At 44.4% G+C, this 13,051-nt stretch overlaps 1 protein-coding gene across 1 annotated transcript in view; it reads left to right on the forward strand.

Moving 5' to 3' along the window:
• Nucleotides 1–13,051, forward strand: part of adissp (adipose secreted signaling protein) — a 96,199-nt gene that overhangs the window by 73,843 nt on the left and 9,305 nt on the right. The window contains exon 4 of the mRNA XM_059965742.1: nucleotides 3,350–3,472. Within this exon, the coding sequence (XP_059821725.1) occupies nucleotides 3,350–3,472 (123 nt within the window). The remainder of the gene's footprint in view (nucleotides 1–3,349; nucleotides 3,473–13,051) is intronic.

Genomic DNA, 13,051 nt, shown 5'->3' on the forward strand with positions numbered 1-13,051 from the left:
TTCCCTTTAGAATACTTCTTCCTCTTTGGGATGTACATGTCCAGTGCCTTCTGAATTGCTTTCAGAAATTCCAGCCGTTGTGGCTCTGTCGTCATCCCTGCCAGTGTTCTTTTCCAATCAACTTTGACCAGCTCCTCTCTCATGCCTCTGTGATACACTTTACTCCACTGTAATACTGATACATCTAACTTTAGCTTCTCCTTCTCAAATTTCAGGATGAATTTGATCATATTATGATCACTTGCCCCTCAGGGTTCTTGTACCTTTTCCCTTAGCTCTCTAGTCAATTCTGGTCCATTGCACAACACCCAATCCAGAATTGCTGATCTTCTAGTGGGCTCAACCACGAGCTGCTCTAAAAAGCCACCTCATAGGTACTCTAGAAATTGCCCTCCTATAATCCAGCACCAACCTGATTTCCTGATTTTCCTAATTCACCTGCATATTGAAGTCCCCCCATGACGATTGTAACATTTCCCTTTTGGCATGCATTTTCTATCTCCCGTTGCAATTGGTAGGCCGCATCTTACAGATATACAAAAGAACTCTACAAATCTCTGGTGAGACCGCACTTAGAGTACTATGTTCATTTCTGGTCACCTCATTATAGGAAGGATGTGGAAGCTATGAAGAGGGTGCAGAGGAGATTTACCAGGATGTTGCCTGGATTGGAGAACAAGTCATATGAAGCAAAGTTAGCAGAGCTGGGACTTTTCTCTTTGGAGCATAGAAGAATGAGAGGGGACTTGATAGAGGTCTACAAGATTATGAGAGGCATAGATAGGCTGGATAGTCAGTATCTGTTTCCCAGGGCACCAATAGCAAACACCAGAGGGCATAGGTACAAAATTAAGGGAGGGAAGTTTAGGGGAGACATCAGGGGTAAGTTTTTTTTACACAGAGGGTTGTGAGTGCCTGGAATGACTTGCCAGGGATGGTGATGGAGGCTAAAACATTAGGGGTATTTAAGAGTCTCTTGGGCAGGCACATGGATGAAAGAAAATGGAGGGTTATGGGGTAGTGTGGGTTTAGTACATTTTTTTTAAGGATTATATGGGTTGGCACAACATGGAGGACTGAAGGGCCTGTACAGTGCTGTAGTGTTCTATGGTTCTATATATGTATTTGTATACAACTCCCATCTGGGTCTTGTTACCCTTGCCATTCCTTAGCTCTTTCCACAATGATTCAACACCTTCCAGAACTTGTGTCACCTCTTTCTAATGATTCAATTTCATTTTTTACCAACAGAGCAAAGCCGCCCTCTCTGCTTTCTTGATACAGTGTGTATCTTTGGACATTAAGCTCCCAGCAATAATCTTTCAGCTATGATTCTGTGATGCCTACAACATAATACTTCCCAATCTGCAACTGTGCTGCAAGTTCATCCAGCTTGTTCAGATACAACACCTCCCATCCTGAGTTCACCCTTTTCAATTTTGTCGCAACGTGCTCAGACTGTTGATTCCCAACTTTGAGGTCTTACCAACATATGTCTCCACAACTTCTCCACTAACTGTTCTGGGTCTCTGGTTCCCATTCCACTCCAGTTCAGGTACAAGTCGTGTCTTCTGTACAGGTCCCACCTTCCCTGGAAGAAGAGCCCAATGATCCAAATATCTTATGCCCTCCCTCCTACACCAACTCCTTAGCCACGTATTAAACTGTATACTCTTCCCAGTTCTGGCTTCACAAGCACATGGTATGGGTAACAATCCTGAGATCACAACCCTGCCGGTCCTCCCCTCTAACTTAATGATCTAACTCCCTGAACTCCCAATGCAGAACCTCATCACTCGTCCTACCCCATGTCATTGGATCTACATGGACTACGACTTCTGGCTGTTCGCCCCCCACTTGAGAATGCCGAGGACTCGACATGAGATATCCCGGACCCTGGCATCTAAGAGGCAACATCGCATCCAGGGATCTTGTTCTCACCCACAGAACCTCCAGTCTGTTCCCCTAACACCACAGTGTGCCTCTTCTTCCCCCTTCTCCTCTCAGTCACAGAGGCAGATTCAGTGCCTGAGACCTGACCACTGTGACTTTCCTCTGTTAGCTCACCTTTACCCCCTGAAAATATCCAAAATGATATACCTGTTGTTGAGGGGTACTCTGCACTGGCTCCTTAACCCCTTTCCCCTTCCTGACTCACCCAGTTTCCTGTGTCCTGAACTTTGGGTTTAAGTTCCTCTTTATATTAGATTAGATTAGAGTAAATTTTATTGTCATTGTGCCGAGTACGGATACAAAGCCAATGAAATGCAGTTAGCATCTAACCAGAAGTGCAAAAGAATAGTGTTCTTTATAAAATAACTGCAAATAAAAAGTAAGTGCTACAGCATACAAATATGAAAGTACTGAGACAGTACAATATGGGTGCAATACTGATGAGAGGTTCAGCAGGGTCACAGCCTCAGGGAAGAAGCTCTTCCTGTGCCTGCTGGTGTGGGAGCGGAGACTCCTGTAGCACCTACCGGATGGGAGAGATTAAAAAGTCCATGGTTAGGGTGAGATGCATCCTTGATAATGCTCTTCACCCTGCCCAGGCAACATTTATGGTAGATGTTCTCAATGGTGGGCAATTGGGTGCCGATAATCCGCTGGGCAGTTTTTGCCACACGCTGGAATGTTTTGCTGTCCAATACGGGGCAATTGCCATACCCCACTGAGATACAGTTGGTGAGTCTGCTCTCAGTGATACAGCGGTAAAAGTCCATCAGTTTCCTGGGACAGAGGTGAGCTTTCTTGATGCTCCGCAGGAAATAAAGGCGCTGTTGCACCTTTTTGATCAGGCTGTCCTATCTATCACCCCTTCAGCCTCCCAAGTAATCGGGGGTTCGTCCAGTTGCAACTCCAATTCCTTAACACAGTTTGTTAGAAGCTGCAGCTGGGTGCACTCGCAGTTGTGGATACTGGAGGTCTCCCTGCCTCCCCACATCCCGCAAGAGCAGCATTCCACTGTCCCGCTTGTCATCTCTGCCCAGAAGGAAAAAAAACTTTATCTTTTCTTTCCCTGAGTGAAGTCTCTCCTTGCTGGAGCTTAAGCCCTAAGGTCATCGTTCTATGTCCACTCAGACGACGGCCTCTGTGATGATGGCCACTGTCTTCCATTAATTAGCTCTTAGTAATTAGTCCCAAACGCCAATTAGCTGCTGGTCAAGGCTCTGTGGCGCTGCTGCGGACTTCGCCGGCCTTTTATCAGAGTTTTAAATGGTCAAGTGGTCAAGTGATGGGCTCTGTTTCCAATGGTCTTAAAGGCTGTACCAGTGCAAGGTATTGTTGCGGAGATTTGATGTCGCCAGGTGCCGTGAACAGTAACAGCCTCGTGTCCACCCCAATGCAGGTCACCGAATGAAGTGTGAGTACAGTGCACACAAGGAAGGCGTGATCAAGGAGGAAATGATGATCGCCAGCGAGATCAAGGACAACGCCTCGGTGAAGGTGACGTTGCAGGCCAGAGTGCTGGGTAAGTCTGCTTTTGAGGGCGGGAGGAGGGAAGTGCTCTTGTTCCTCCCTGAATTTGGACCACCTGGGCATCACTTGGTGCACTTTTTTTTTGAAGTCAGTGAAAGGAAAATTTAGCATTGATTAACAACACATACAAAATGCTGGAGGAGCTCTGCAAGACATTGGGCCCGAAACATTGACCATTTTTTCCAGCCACAGATGCTGCCCGACTTGCTAAGCTCCTCTGCTGGTTTGCATCAAGTGAACTGACGTATGTCATGAAACTTGTTCTGCAGCAGCAGTACATTGCTGTACATAAAGATTACCACAGATTGCAACTAATTTTTTTTTTAAATAGCGGAAGAAGATGAAGGTAATGTTCATGGACCATTCAGAAATAGGACAGCAGATGGGAAGATGCTGTTCAGGCTCACGTGCCCTCCCCCATGATGGGAGTAATGAAAAGGAGGCATGTCCTGGATGGTGAGGGTCCTTCATGATGAATGCCACCTTCCCAAGACCCGTCGTAAAGTGGGAGACCCGCTACTTCGAGCACCTCCGCTCAATCTGCCAAGAGCAGAACCTCCCGGTGGCCAAAAATTTTAATTCCCAGTCCGTTTGGCCTCAGGGTAGAGGAGCGACATCTTGTATTCTGTCTGGGTAGCCTCCAACCTGATGGCAAACATATCGATTTCTTCTTCTGGTAAAAAATATTCCCTCCCCTCCACTTTTCGTCTATTCCCCACTTCTGCCTCTTACCTCTTCTCACCTACCTATCACCTCCCCCAGGTCCCCTCCTCCTTCCCTTTCTCTCATGGTCCACTCTCCTCTCCTATCAGATTCCTCTGCCATCCCTTTACTATTCCTCCCCATCTGGCTTCACATCATTTTCTACCTATCCTTCTCCTACTTGCCCCGAAACACTGACTGTTTATTCATTTCCACAGATGCCGCCTGACTTGCTGCCTTCCTCCAGCACTTTGTGCATGTTGTTTTCTGACTTAGACTGGGTTGCAAATGGCTGTTGTAAGATCTGAATTAAATACTTGCAAGGACACCATGGTAACCTCATGATTAGAGTCAGAATCAGATTTAATATCACTGGCAAATGTCATGGAATTTGATAACTTTGTGACAGCAGTACAATGAAATACATGATAAATAAATATGGAGAAAAAGGCTGAGTTACATTAACTATATGTCTATTAAATAGTTAAGTTAAAAGAAGTAATGCAAAATATCAGAAATAAAATGTAGTGAGGTAGTGTTCATGGTTCAATGTCAATTTAGGAATCAAATGGCAGGTGGGAAGAAGCTGTTCCTGAATCACTGAATGTGAGCCTTCAGGCTTCTGTACCTCCTCCCTGACAGTAACAGTAAGAAGGGGGCCTGTCCTGGGTGGTGGGGGTCCTTAATGATGAGCTGCCTTCCAAAGGCACCGCTCCTTGAAGATGTCTTGGATACTACAGGGTCTGGTACCCATGATGGAGCTGACTAATTTTACAGGTTTCTGTAGCTTACTTCAATCTTATACAGTAGCCCCCCCAACCCCCCCCATATCAGACGGTGATGCCCCCAGTCAGAATGCTTTCCGTCCTACCTCTGTAGAAGTTTGAATGTTTCAGTTGACAAACCAAATCTCCTCAAGCTCCTAATGAAATACAGCCACCATCTTCCTTTTTTATAGCCTCATCAATATGTTGGTTCCAGGTTAGGTCCTCAGAGATAGTGACACCCAGGAACTGGAAATTGCTCAATCTCTCCATAATCGTGAAACCATAATTAGATGCCATTACAGTGTGGGGTGTTCTGGAGTTTCGAGTTCCATTCCTGTGCTGTGTCTAAGGAGTTTGTATGTTCTCCCCATGACCTATGTAGGTTTCCTCCTTCAGTCCAAAAACATACCGGTTAGTTGGTTAATTGGTCACCGTAAATGATTAGGCTAGTGTTAAATAGGCGGGTTGCGGGGCGGGGGTGCTGCTTGTTGGGCTGAAAAGGCCTGAATGCTCTGTATCTCTAAATAAGTAAATAAAATCAAATCCCAAGCTTCAATTACGAAGGGGCAAGTGTTGCACTGTTTGCACTCCTCGAGTGATACTGTTCCATCACCACATAACCCATGTGATTTATAGATCTGTTTCCACTTGCAGTCTTGCAGAATGTAGAGTGTAGCTGTTTCTGCACCACCTTATTCTAACCCATCTATGCACCATTTTTCATACTTTGTGACTGGAGTTCAGAAGGCTGTGGATGCCAGGTCATTGGGTATATTAACTGCAGAGGTTGATAGGCTTTTAATCAGTAAGGGGGAAGGTGGGAGAATGGGTTTGAGAGGGATAAGAAGCCAGCCATGATCGAATGGACTCCACCATGGACGATCACAAGCTCAGCTGCAAAAGGAGGAGGGTTGGGCATGGGCCGAGTAGCCCCATCCCGTAAAAACCCAGAGCTATAGAAATGTTATTGGAAGCTCCAAAGACCTTTGGCTCAGGGCAGAGGATTCTGGCTTTTTGGCAAGCTGTGGCACCTGCATATCACCCCCCTCCCCCAATCAGGGTCGCAACGCCATGGCAGCAGGTGGTGGATGGTCATATGAGCAGCTGGTGCTTGTCACAAGTCCTGATTATGCGACCACTGACACCAGGCAGTCTATCTGTGATGGTTATTAATAATGCTGGGGGTCACCCGTCTTGTAAAGACGCTGCCCAGAAGAAGACAATGGCAAACCAGTTCTGTAGAAAAATTTGCCAAGAACAATTTGACCATCATACAACCCAGCGCATAATGATGATGACTGCAATGTACTGCTACCGCAATGCAACATATTTCGCAACATGTACCGGTGATCTTAAACCTGCTTCTGAAGCTGGCCTTTCAGCCCAACACATCTGTGCCAACCAGGATGCCCATCTAAATTCTCCCATGTTTGGCCCATAACTTCTTAACATTTCCTATCCACGTTCTTGCCCAAATGTCCTTTACATGCTGTTATGTAAAAGTTGTGGCCTTTGTCTGGGTGCGCCAGTTTCTTCCCACATTCCGAGTTAGTAGGTGAATTGGTCACTGTAGGTTGTCCTGAGATTAGGCTGGAGCTAGGTTGCTGGGCAATGTGGCTCATTGGGCGGGAAGGGCCTGTTCATCACTCTATCTCCAAATAATATAAAATTACTGTATCTGCCTCGACCACTTCCTGTGGCAGCTCAATCCACATTGCGTGAAGTTGCCTCTCACCTTACTCTGATGCCCTCGAGTTTTTGATTCCCTTTCCCTGAGATAATGACCGTGTGTGTGTTTTCCCTATGTGATTTTATTCACCTCTATAAGATCAGCCCTCCATCTCCTTCACTCCAAAGAATAAAGACCAACTCAGGTCCTCAAGCCCTGGCAACATGGATATAATTTGGAAAATGTGAAGCTTGGGTTGGTTGGCTTGAGTTGTTCTCTGATCTCAGCAATTTACTTGCAAACATTTCATCGCCATATAAGGAGACATCGTTAATTGTGATGGTCGCTACCCATAAAGATCGAGAGGGGCGCAAATGCAACTGTGCATCAGTAAAAGTCTTGGCGCAAATGAACAGTCAGCACACAAGAGAATTCGCAGAAGTGTGATTTCTGTGAACCATTCTGTAAACAGACAAGTAGACTTCAATTCTGTTTAGGAGCCAATGCAGGCAAACTTCCAATCAACATGTGAAGTTCACCACACAACCAATCAGCTACGAGATTTTCTCCCCACATCACAACTGAGTTTTCAGAAATGATGACCAATCAGCTGAGTGTTGGTTATATAAAGGCCAAGAATTCAGAGGGCACACCACAATTAGCAGTGAACTGATGATGTCTCCTTGTATGGTGATGAAACATTTGCAAGTAAATTGCCAAAATTGGAGAACAACTCAACCCAACCATCCCTGTAAATCTTTTTTGTCTTCTTTCCAGCTTAATGCTATGTTTCCAGCAGCAGATTAACCAAAACCTCGGGTTCTTTGGTTTTATGGTGCCGGAGAGCCAAAGGTTTAGAATGGGATTTTAAAAAGACCTAGATGACTGCAGCCACATATTTAATTGGAGGAAAATCTGGAACGTGTAAGAAGCTAGGAGAGTCTTCTAGAAGAGTAGGGATCCCAGGGCCTGGAAGAGGTGATTGAGGGAAGAAAGGGCAAAATTATATTAGAAGTTGGAAAATATGAGAATTTTAAAATTGAGCTGTTGGATTGGAAATGTTCGCAGTTGGAATGAGTTAGGAGATCGGGCATGTTCAGGAAAAAATTTGGATGGGCTTGAGTGTTTGAGAGGGTAAAAAGCGCCAAGTGAATGTCTCAGACAAAGGGGAATGTTGGAGACAGGAGACATGGTTGTCAGGCAGGGGTGAGGAGTATAAGAGGAAGCGGAATACAAGAGATTCTTCAGGTAGTTTGAACCTGAAACACCGATCCTCTGTGTCCCATTCCCATCAGAAAGGAGACTACGTAACATCCACGCTAGGACTACCAGACTCGAAAAGTTACTTTCCCCAAGCAGTAAGGCTGATCAACACCTCCACCCACTAACCCACCCCATTACACCTCCACCACTACCAGTATATCATTTCCTCGCAGAGTCACCTTATATGCAGACACTCCTGACCTAGCGTCACTTTACGGACATACAGTCTATCTACCTATATTAGCTATATTATGTATTCATATTTATTGAGTTTTTTATTCTTGTGCTCTTTCTCTTATTGTGATTTTTGTGCTGCATTGGATCTGGAGTAACAATTATTTCATTCTCCTTTACTTTTGTGTACTGGAAATGACATTAAACAATCTTGAATTGTGAAGGCACCTTTATATCAGTGACCTGCAGAGAGACAGAGGCTTGACTGCGCCATAATCAAATGCAGGCTTCTCTCAGATTGTTCTTTAATAAGACCATAAGACATAGGAGCAGAATTAAGCCATTTGTAACAATTATTTTGTTCTACTTTACCCTTGTGTACTGGAAATGACATTAAACAATTCTGAATCTGTGGGAGGCAAGTGCAGAAATTGCCAGGGCCCCAGCAGAGATACTTAAGTCATCCTTGGCGACAGTCAAGTTTATTGTCATTTAACTATATATACACATGTATACTGTCAAACGAGACAACATTTCTCCAAACCAAGCTGTAAAGCACACTGGGACAAATAACACACAATAACTTATGAAAGTCAGGGTGAAATGTACAGATACAGTACATTACACATAAATAAACAAAAGTGCATAAATTAAATATTGTAAAATATAGAACAGTTTAACCAGTGGCACTTTGAATTCAATGTGACAGGGAGTTCAGAAGCCTAATTTGGATCTGGAGTAACAATTATTGAATTCTCCTTTACAGTTCTATAATTGAAATGACATTAAACATTAAATATTAAACATTATAGGGGTCTGACTCGGAATATTAACAATTCCTTCCCCCCTCCCCTACCCCAATAGATGTCCAGCAGGTTGTTCAGTGTCCCGAAACCCTGGTTAAAGTAGGTCCAGTAACTTTGCTGGACTAGTAATCTCTCATGTTGGCCCCATCATGGAAGTTGCTGCGTTTATCTGGTTACTAGTGGGCTGACCAAATACAGAGGCATCTTTTCACTCCGTTCTGTCTCAGAAACGCAAGACTCGAACCTACAGGATCAGCTCCAGATACATGACTCGAGTTACGAAGGAGCCTGCAGTCTAGCCAAGGGGCACTTGTAACAGGTGCCAAATGTGCTTTCGTTGTCACTGACTCGATCACATAACAAAATCTCATTTACGGAAATTGGTTTCCATAATACTCTGCTGACCACATCCGTATTCCAACCTAATTGTCTCCATTGGCAAGCTGACTTCATTAATCTTCCGTTATTACTAATTCCTTGGATTTGATTCAGATTTTGACTTACTTATCACATGCAGATCAAAGCCTACAGTGTAATGTGTCGATTGTGTTAACAACCAACACACCCGAGGATGTGGCAGGGACAGGCCACAAGTATCGGCAAACATTCCGGCACCATCACAGCATTCCCACTGTGTCCGGCAGAGCAACAGAAAACAACGCACCAAGCAACAAAAGCGAAAAAAAAAGCCCTATTCTTCCCTCCCTCTCCCCCAGCTGCACCCAGGGCAGGCTGTCTTCGTCCTCCAGCCTCCATAGACACTGGATTCACAGCCACTGGCCCCAGCTTCCCCAGTGGACTCGCAGAGATTCGCAGACTGCACAGTCTCTGGCCATCAGGCATTGGCTTCTGAGCTTCCAATCAACCTTCAGGCTCCGATCTAGACTTCTGATTGACCTCCAGCTCGGCTTTAAAGGAAAGAGCAGCCGCACTCTTTGTGCTGCTAAGGAGTTGAAACTTTTTTTTCTTTAACTATAATTTGACCTATCCAGATTTGCCACATGCCTCCCTATGATGACAAGTTACATCCGCATACCATTGACGTCTGTCTTCCATGGAAGTCAGGCCATGGTGTGCCGTAGGGATGGCTGCTGCGCCCCCTACTGTTTGTTGTCTGTGTTAACAATTTGGATGATAATGTAATTGGTGTGGAGGACAGGGAAGAAGGTATTGAAGCTTATAAGATCATGAGGGGCATAGATAAAGTGTATGGCAGCAGTCTTTTTTCCCAGGTAGGGGAGTCCAAGATTAGGGGGCATCAATTAGGGTGAAATGACAAAGATTGTGCTGAAGATACAGAGAGTCTGCGGAGAGATATAGATAGGTTAAGTGAGTGGGCAAGGGCCTGGCAGATGGAAAATGCGAAGTCATCCACTTTGGAAGGAAAAATGGAAGAGAAGATAATTATTTCAATGGTGAAAAAATTGCAGCATGCTGCTGTGCAGAGGGACTTGGGAGTGCTTGTGCATGAATCACAAAAGGAATAGGGTCTCACGGGAAGGGTGAAGTAGCCAGAATGAGAAGGTAGGGGTAGGGAAAGGAGTACAAGCTCCAAGATGACTGGTGAAGCCAGGTGAGGGTGTGTGGTATGTGGCGGTGGGGGGGGGAGGAGTGAAGTGAGAAGCTGAGAAGTGATAGGTGGAAAATTCAAAGTGTGGAAAAGAAGTCCAGTAGGAGAGGAGGGGGACAGGGGGAGCTGATAGACAGGTATTTTTTTTTGTGTGGAGATTCAGAAATGCATCAAGGTACTTTGCTCAAACCCAAGGCCCGATTAAGGAATAAAGCAAATAGGATTATTTTCTCAACACAAAGAATCAAAGAACGTTTGGCGGGGTTGAGGTAACGTATGATACCATTCAGAACGGGCTTGATATAGAGATGGACCGTGTTGCTCTCCAAGCACGGTAATAAAACTGAGTGGATTATATTGGAAGAAGCAGCCCCCAGCTGTTACACTGAGTGTATGGTTTGGGAGTATGGGGGAAGGGTAGAAGATGAACCATCGGTCTATGAACTCGGCTCCAATTACTAAGTTCAGAATCACAACTTTTAGTTTACTACTTGTGTGGCTTGTAAGCTTCACTGGCAAGACCAGAGTTTATTGCTCAAAAATCCAATTTCTCTTGAGAAAATGGCAACGAGCCACCATCTTGAACCATGTACTCCTTCAGGGAAGTGTACTGTCGAGAAAGGACTTCCAGTGAAGAAGGACTGACAATGTATTTTCAAAACAGATTTTTGCTCAATTGAGGGGAGTTTTCAAGTGAAGATAGTGTGGCCATTTTGACCTTAACTAGTGCTTTGTACAGATTGTGTCACTACCAACTATCTTTATAAAACCATATAACCATATAACAATTACAGCACGGAAACAGGCCATCTCGGCCCTTCTAGTCCGTGCTGAACACTTACTCTCACCTAGTCCCACCGACCCGCACTCAGCCCATAACCCTCCATTCCCTTCCTGTCCATATACCTATCCAATTTTACTTTAAATGACAATACCGAACCTGCCTCTACCACTTCTACTGGAAGCTCATTCCACACAGCTACCACTCTCTGAGTAAAGAAATTCGCCCTCCTGTTACCCTTAAACTTTTGCCCCCTAACTCAACTCATGTCCTCTTGTTTGAATCTCCCCTACTCTCAATGGAAAAAGCCTATCCACATTAACTCTATCTATCCCCCTCATAATTTTAAATACCTCGATCAAATCCCCCCTCAACCTTCTACGCTCCAAAGAATAAAGACCTAAATTGTTCAACCTTTCCCTGTAACTTAGGTGCTGAAACCCAGGTAACATTCTAGTAAATCTTCTCTGTACCCTCTCTATTTTGTTGACATCTTTCCTTTAATTCGGTGACCAGAACCAGTTGCTTTGTTGAATAATGTTGTTGTGTGTAGGTATTAAAGTCCATTTTATTCAAAGCTCTTTATATTATGTAAGGAGCTTTATGTCTTATGTTGTAGAGTATTGTGCAAAACTGGTAGGCACAGAAATCAAGCTAGGCTGCCTAAGAGCTTTGCACAGTACTGTAGCAATTTTATGTTTTGCACTGTACTGTTTCAGATTGTAAAAATCAAATTTCATGACATATGTGAGTGATGATAAACCTGATTCTGATATGAGTCTGTATTATAGACTGAGAGTGGGAAGAGGGCAGCAAGGGAGCAATCATGGTTGGGAAGAGTGGAAGAGAAAGGGGAGGGAGCAGGAAGCATGAGAGTACTGTACTGATCAAAAAACCAGTTGTTTGGAATCAAATGACATTGCCTGGCATCTCAAGGCTGGGTGTGGCTCACCTGCACCACCACCCCCCCGCCCAGCGCCCCTGACATTCCTCTGCCACCAATCCCACCCCCCTCCCGTGGTGCACCAACCTCACTATCCCTGACATCCTTTGCTCCAACCAGATTTACAAACTTGCTCTCCACTCCACGTTGACAAATACAGTACTGACAAAAGTCTTGGGCACCTAGCTATTTCTCTGTTGAATAGTTTTGCACAGTACTGTATGTTTTAAATTATAAGTTTTAAAGAGAAAGTGAATTATTCACTTTTAAACCTCCAGTTACATCTTTGTCATATTTTTGCACAATTGGTAGCATTTATTATTGTCACATGTACCAAAATGCATGAAATGCAGGAAGGACCTATAAAGTGGGCACTCAATCTTTTTTTGTTGTCTCCTGCACACCACTGTTGTAACATCTGGTTATTTGAGTTACTGTCTCCTTCCCGTCTGTTTCCTCTCATTCTGGCCATTCTCCTCTGACTTTCCTCATTAACAAGGCATTTTTGCCCATAGGACGGTCACTCGCTGTATGATTTTTGTTTTTTACACCATCCTTTGTAGACTCTAGAAATAGTTGTGTGTGAGAATCCCAGGAGATCCTCAGTTTCTGAAATACTCAAACCACCCCATCTGGCACCAACAATCATTCCATGATCAAACTCACTTATATCACATTTCTTCCCCATTCTAAAGTTTGGTCTGAACAACAACCGAGCCTCTTCTTCATCTTCTGAATTTTGATGGCGGTTGACAGTCAAAATAAAGGTGCATTACTACCAACTGGACTGGAGTGTGGTGTAGAGAGTTGGGAAATAAAATCCTTACTAGTTCTTTAACAAATAAAAACTAATTTGCCCCTAAAAAGATTGTAAGTAGTGAAGGACAATACTGTGA

Source organism: Hypanus sabinus, chromosome 3, assembly GCF_030144855.1.
Source record: "Hypanus sabinus isolate sHypSab1 chromosome 3, sHypSab1.hap1, whole genome shotgun sequence".
Classification (NCBI taxonomy): domain Eukaryota; kingdom Metazoa; phylum Chordata; class Chondrichthyes; order Myliobatiformes; family Dasyatidae; genus Hypanus; species Hypanus sabinus.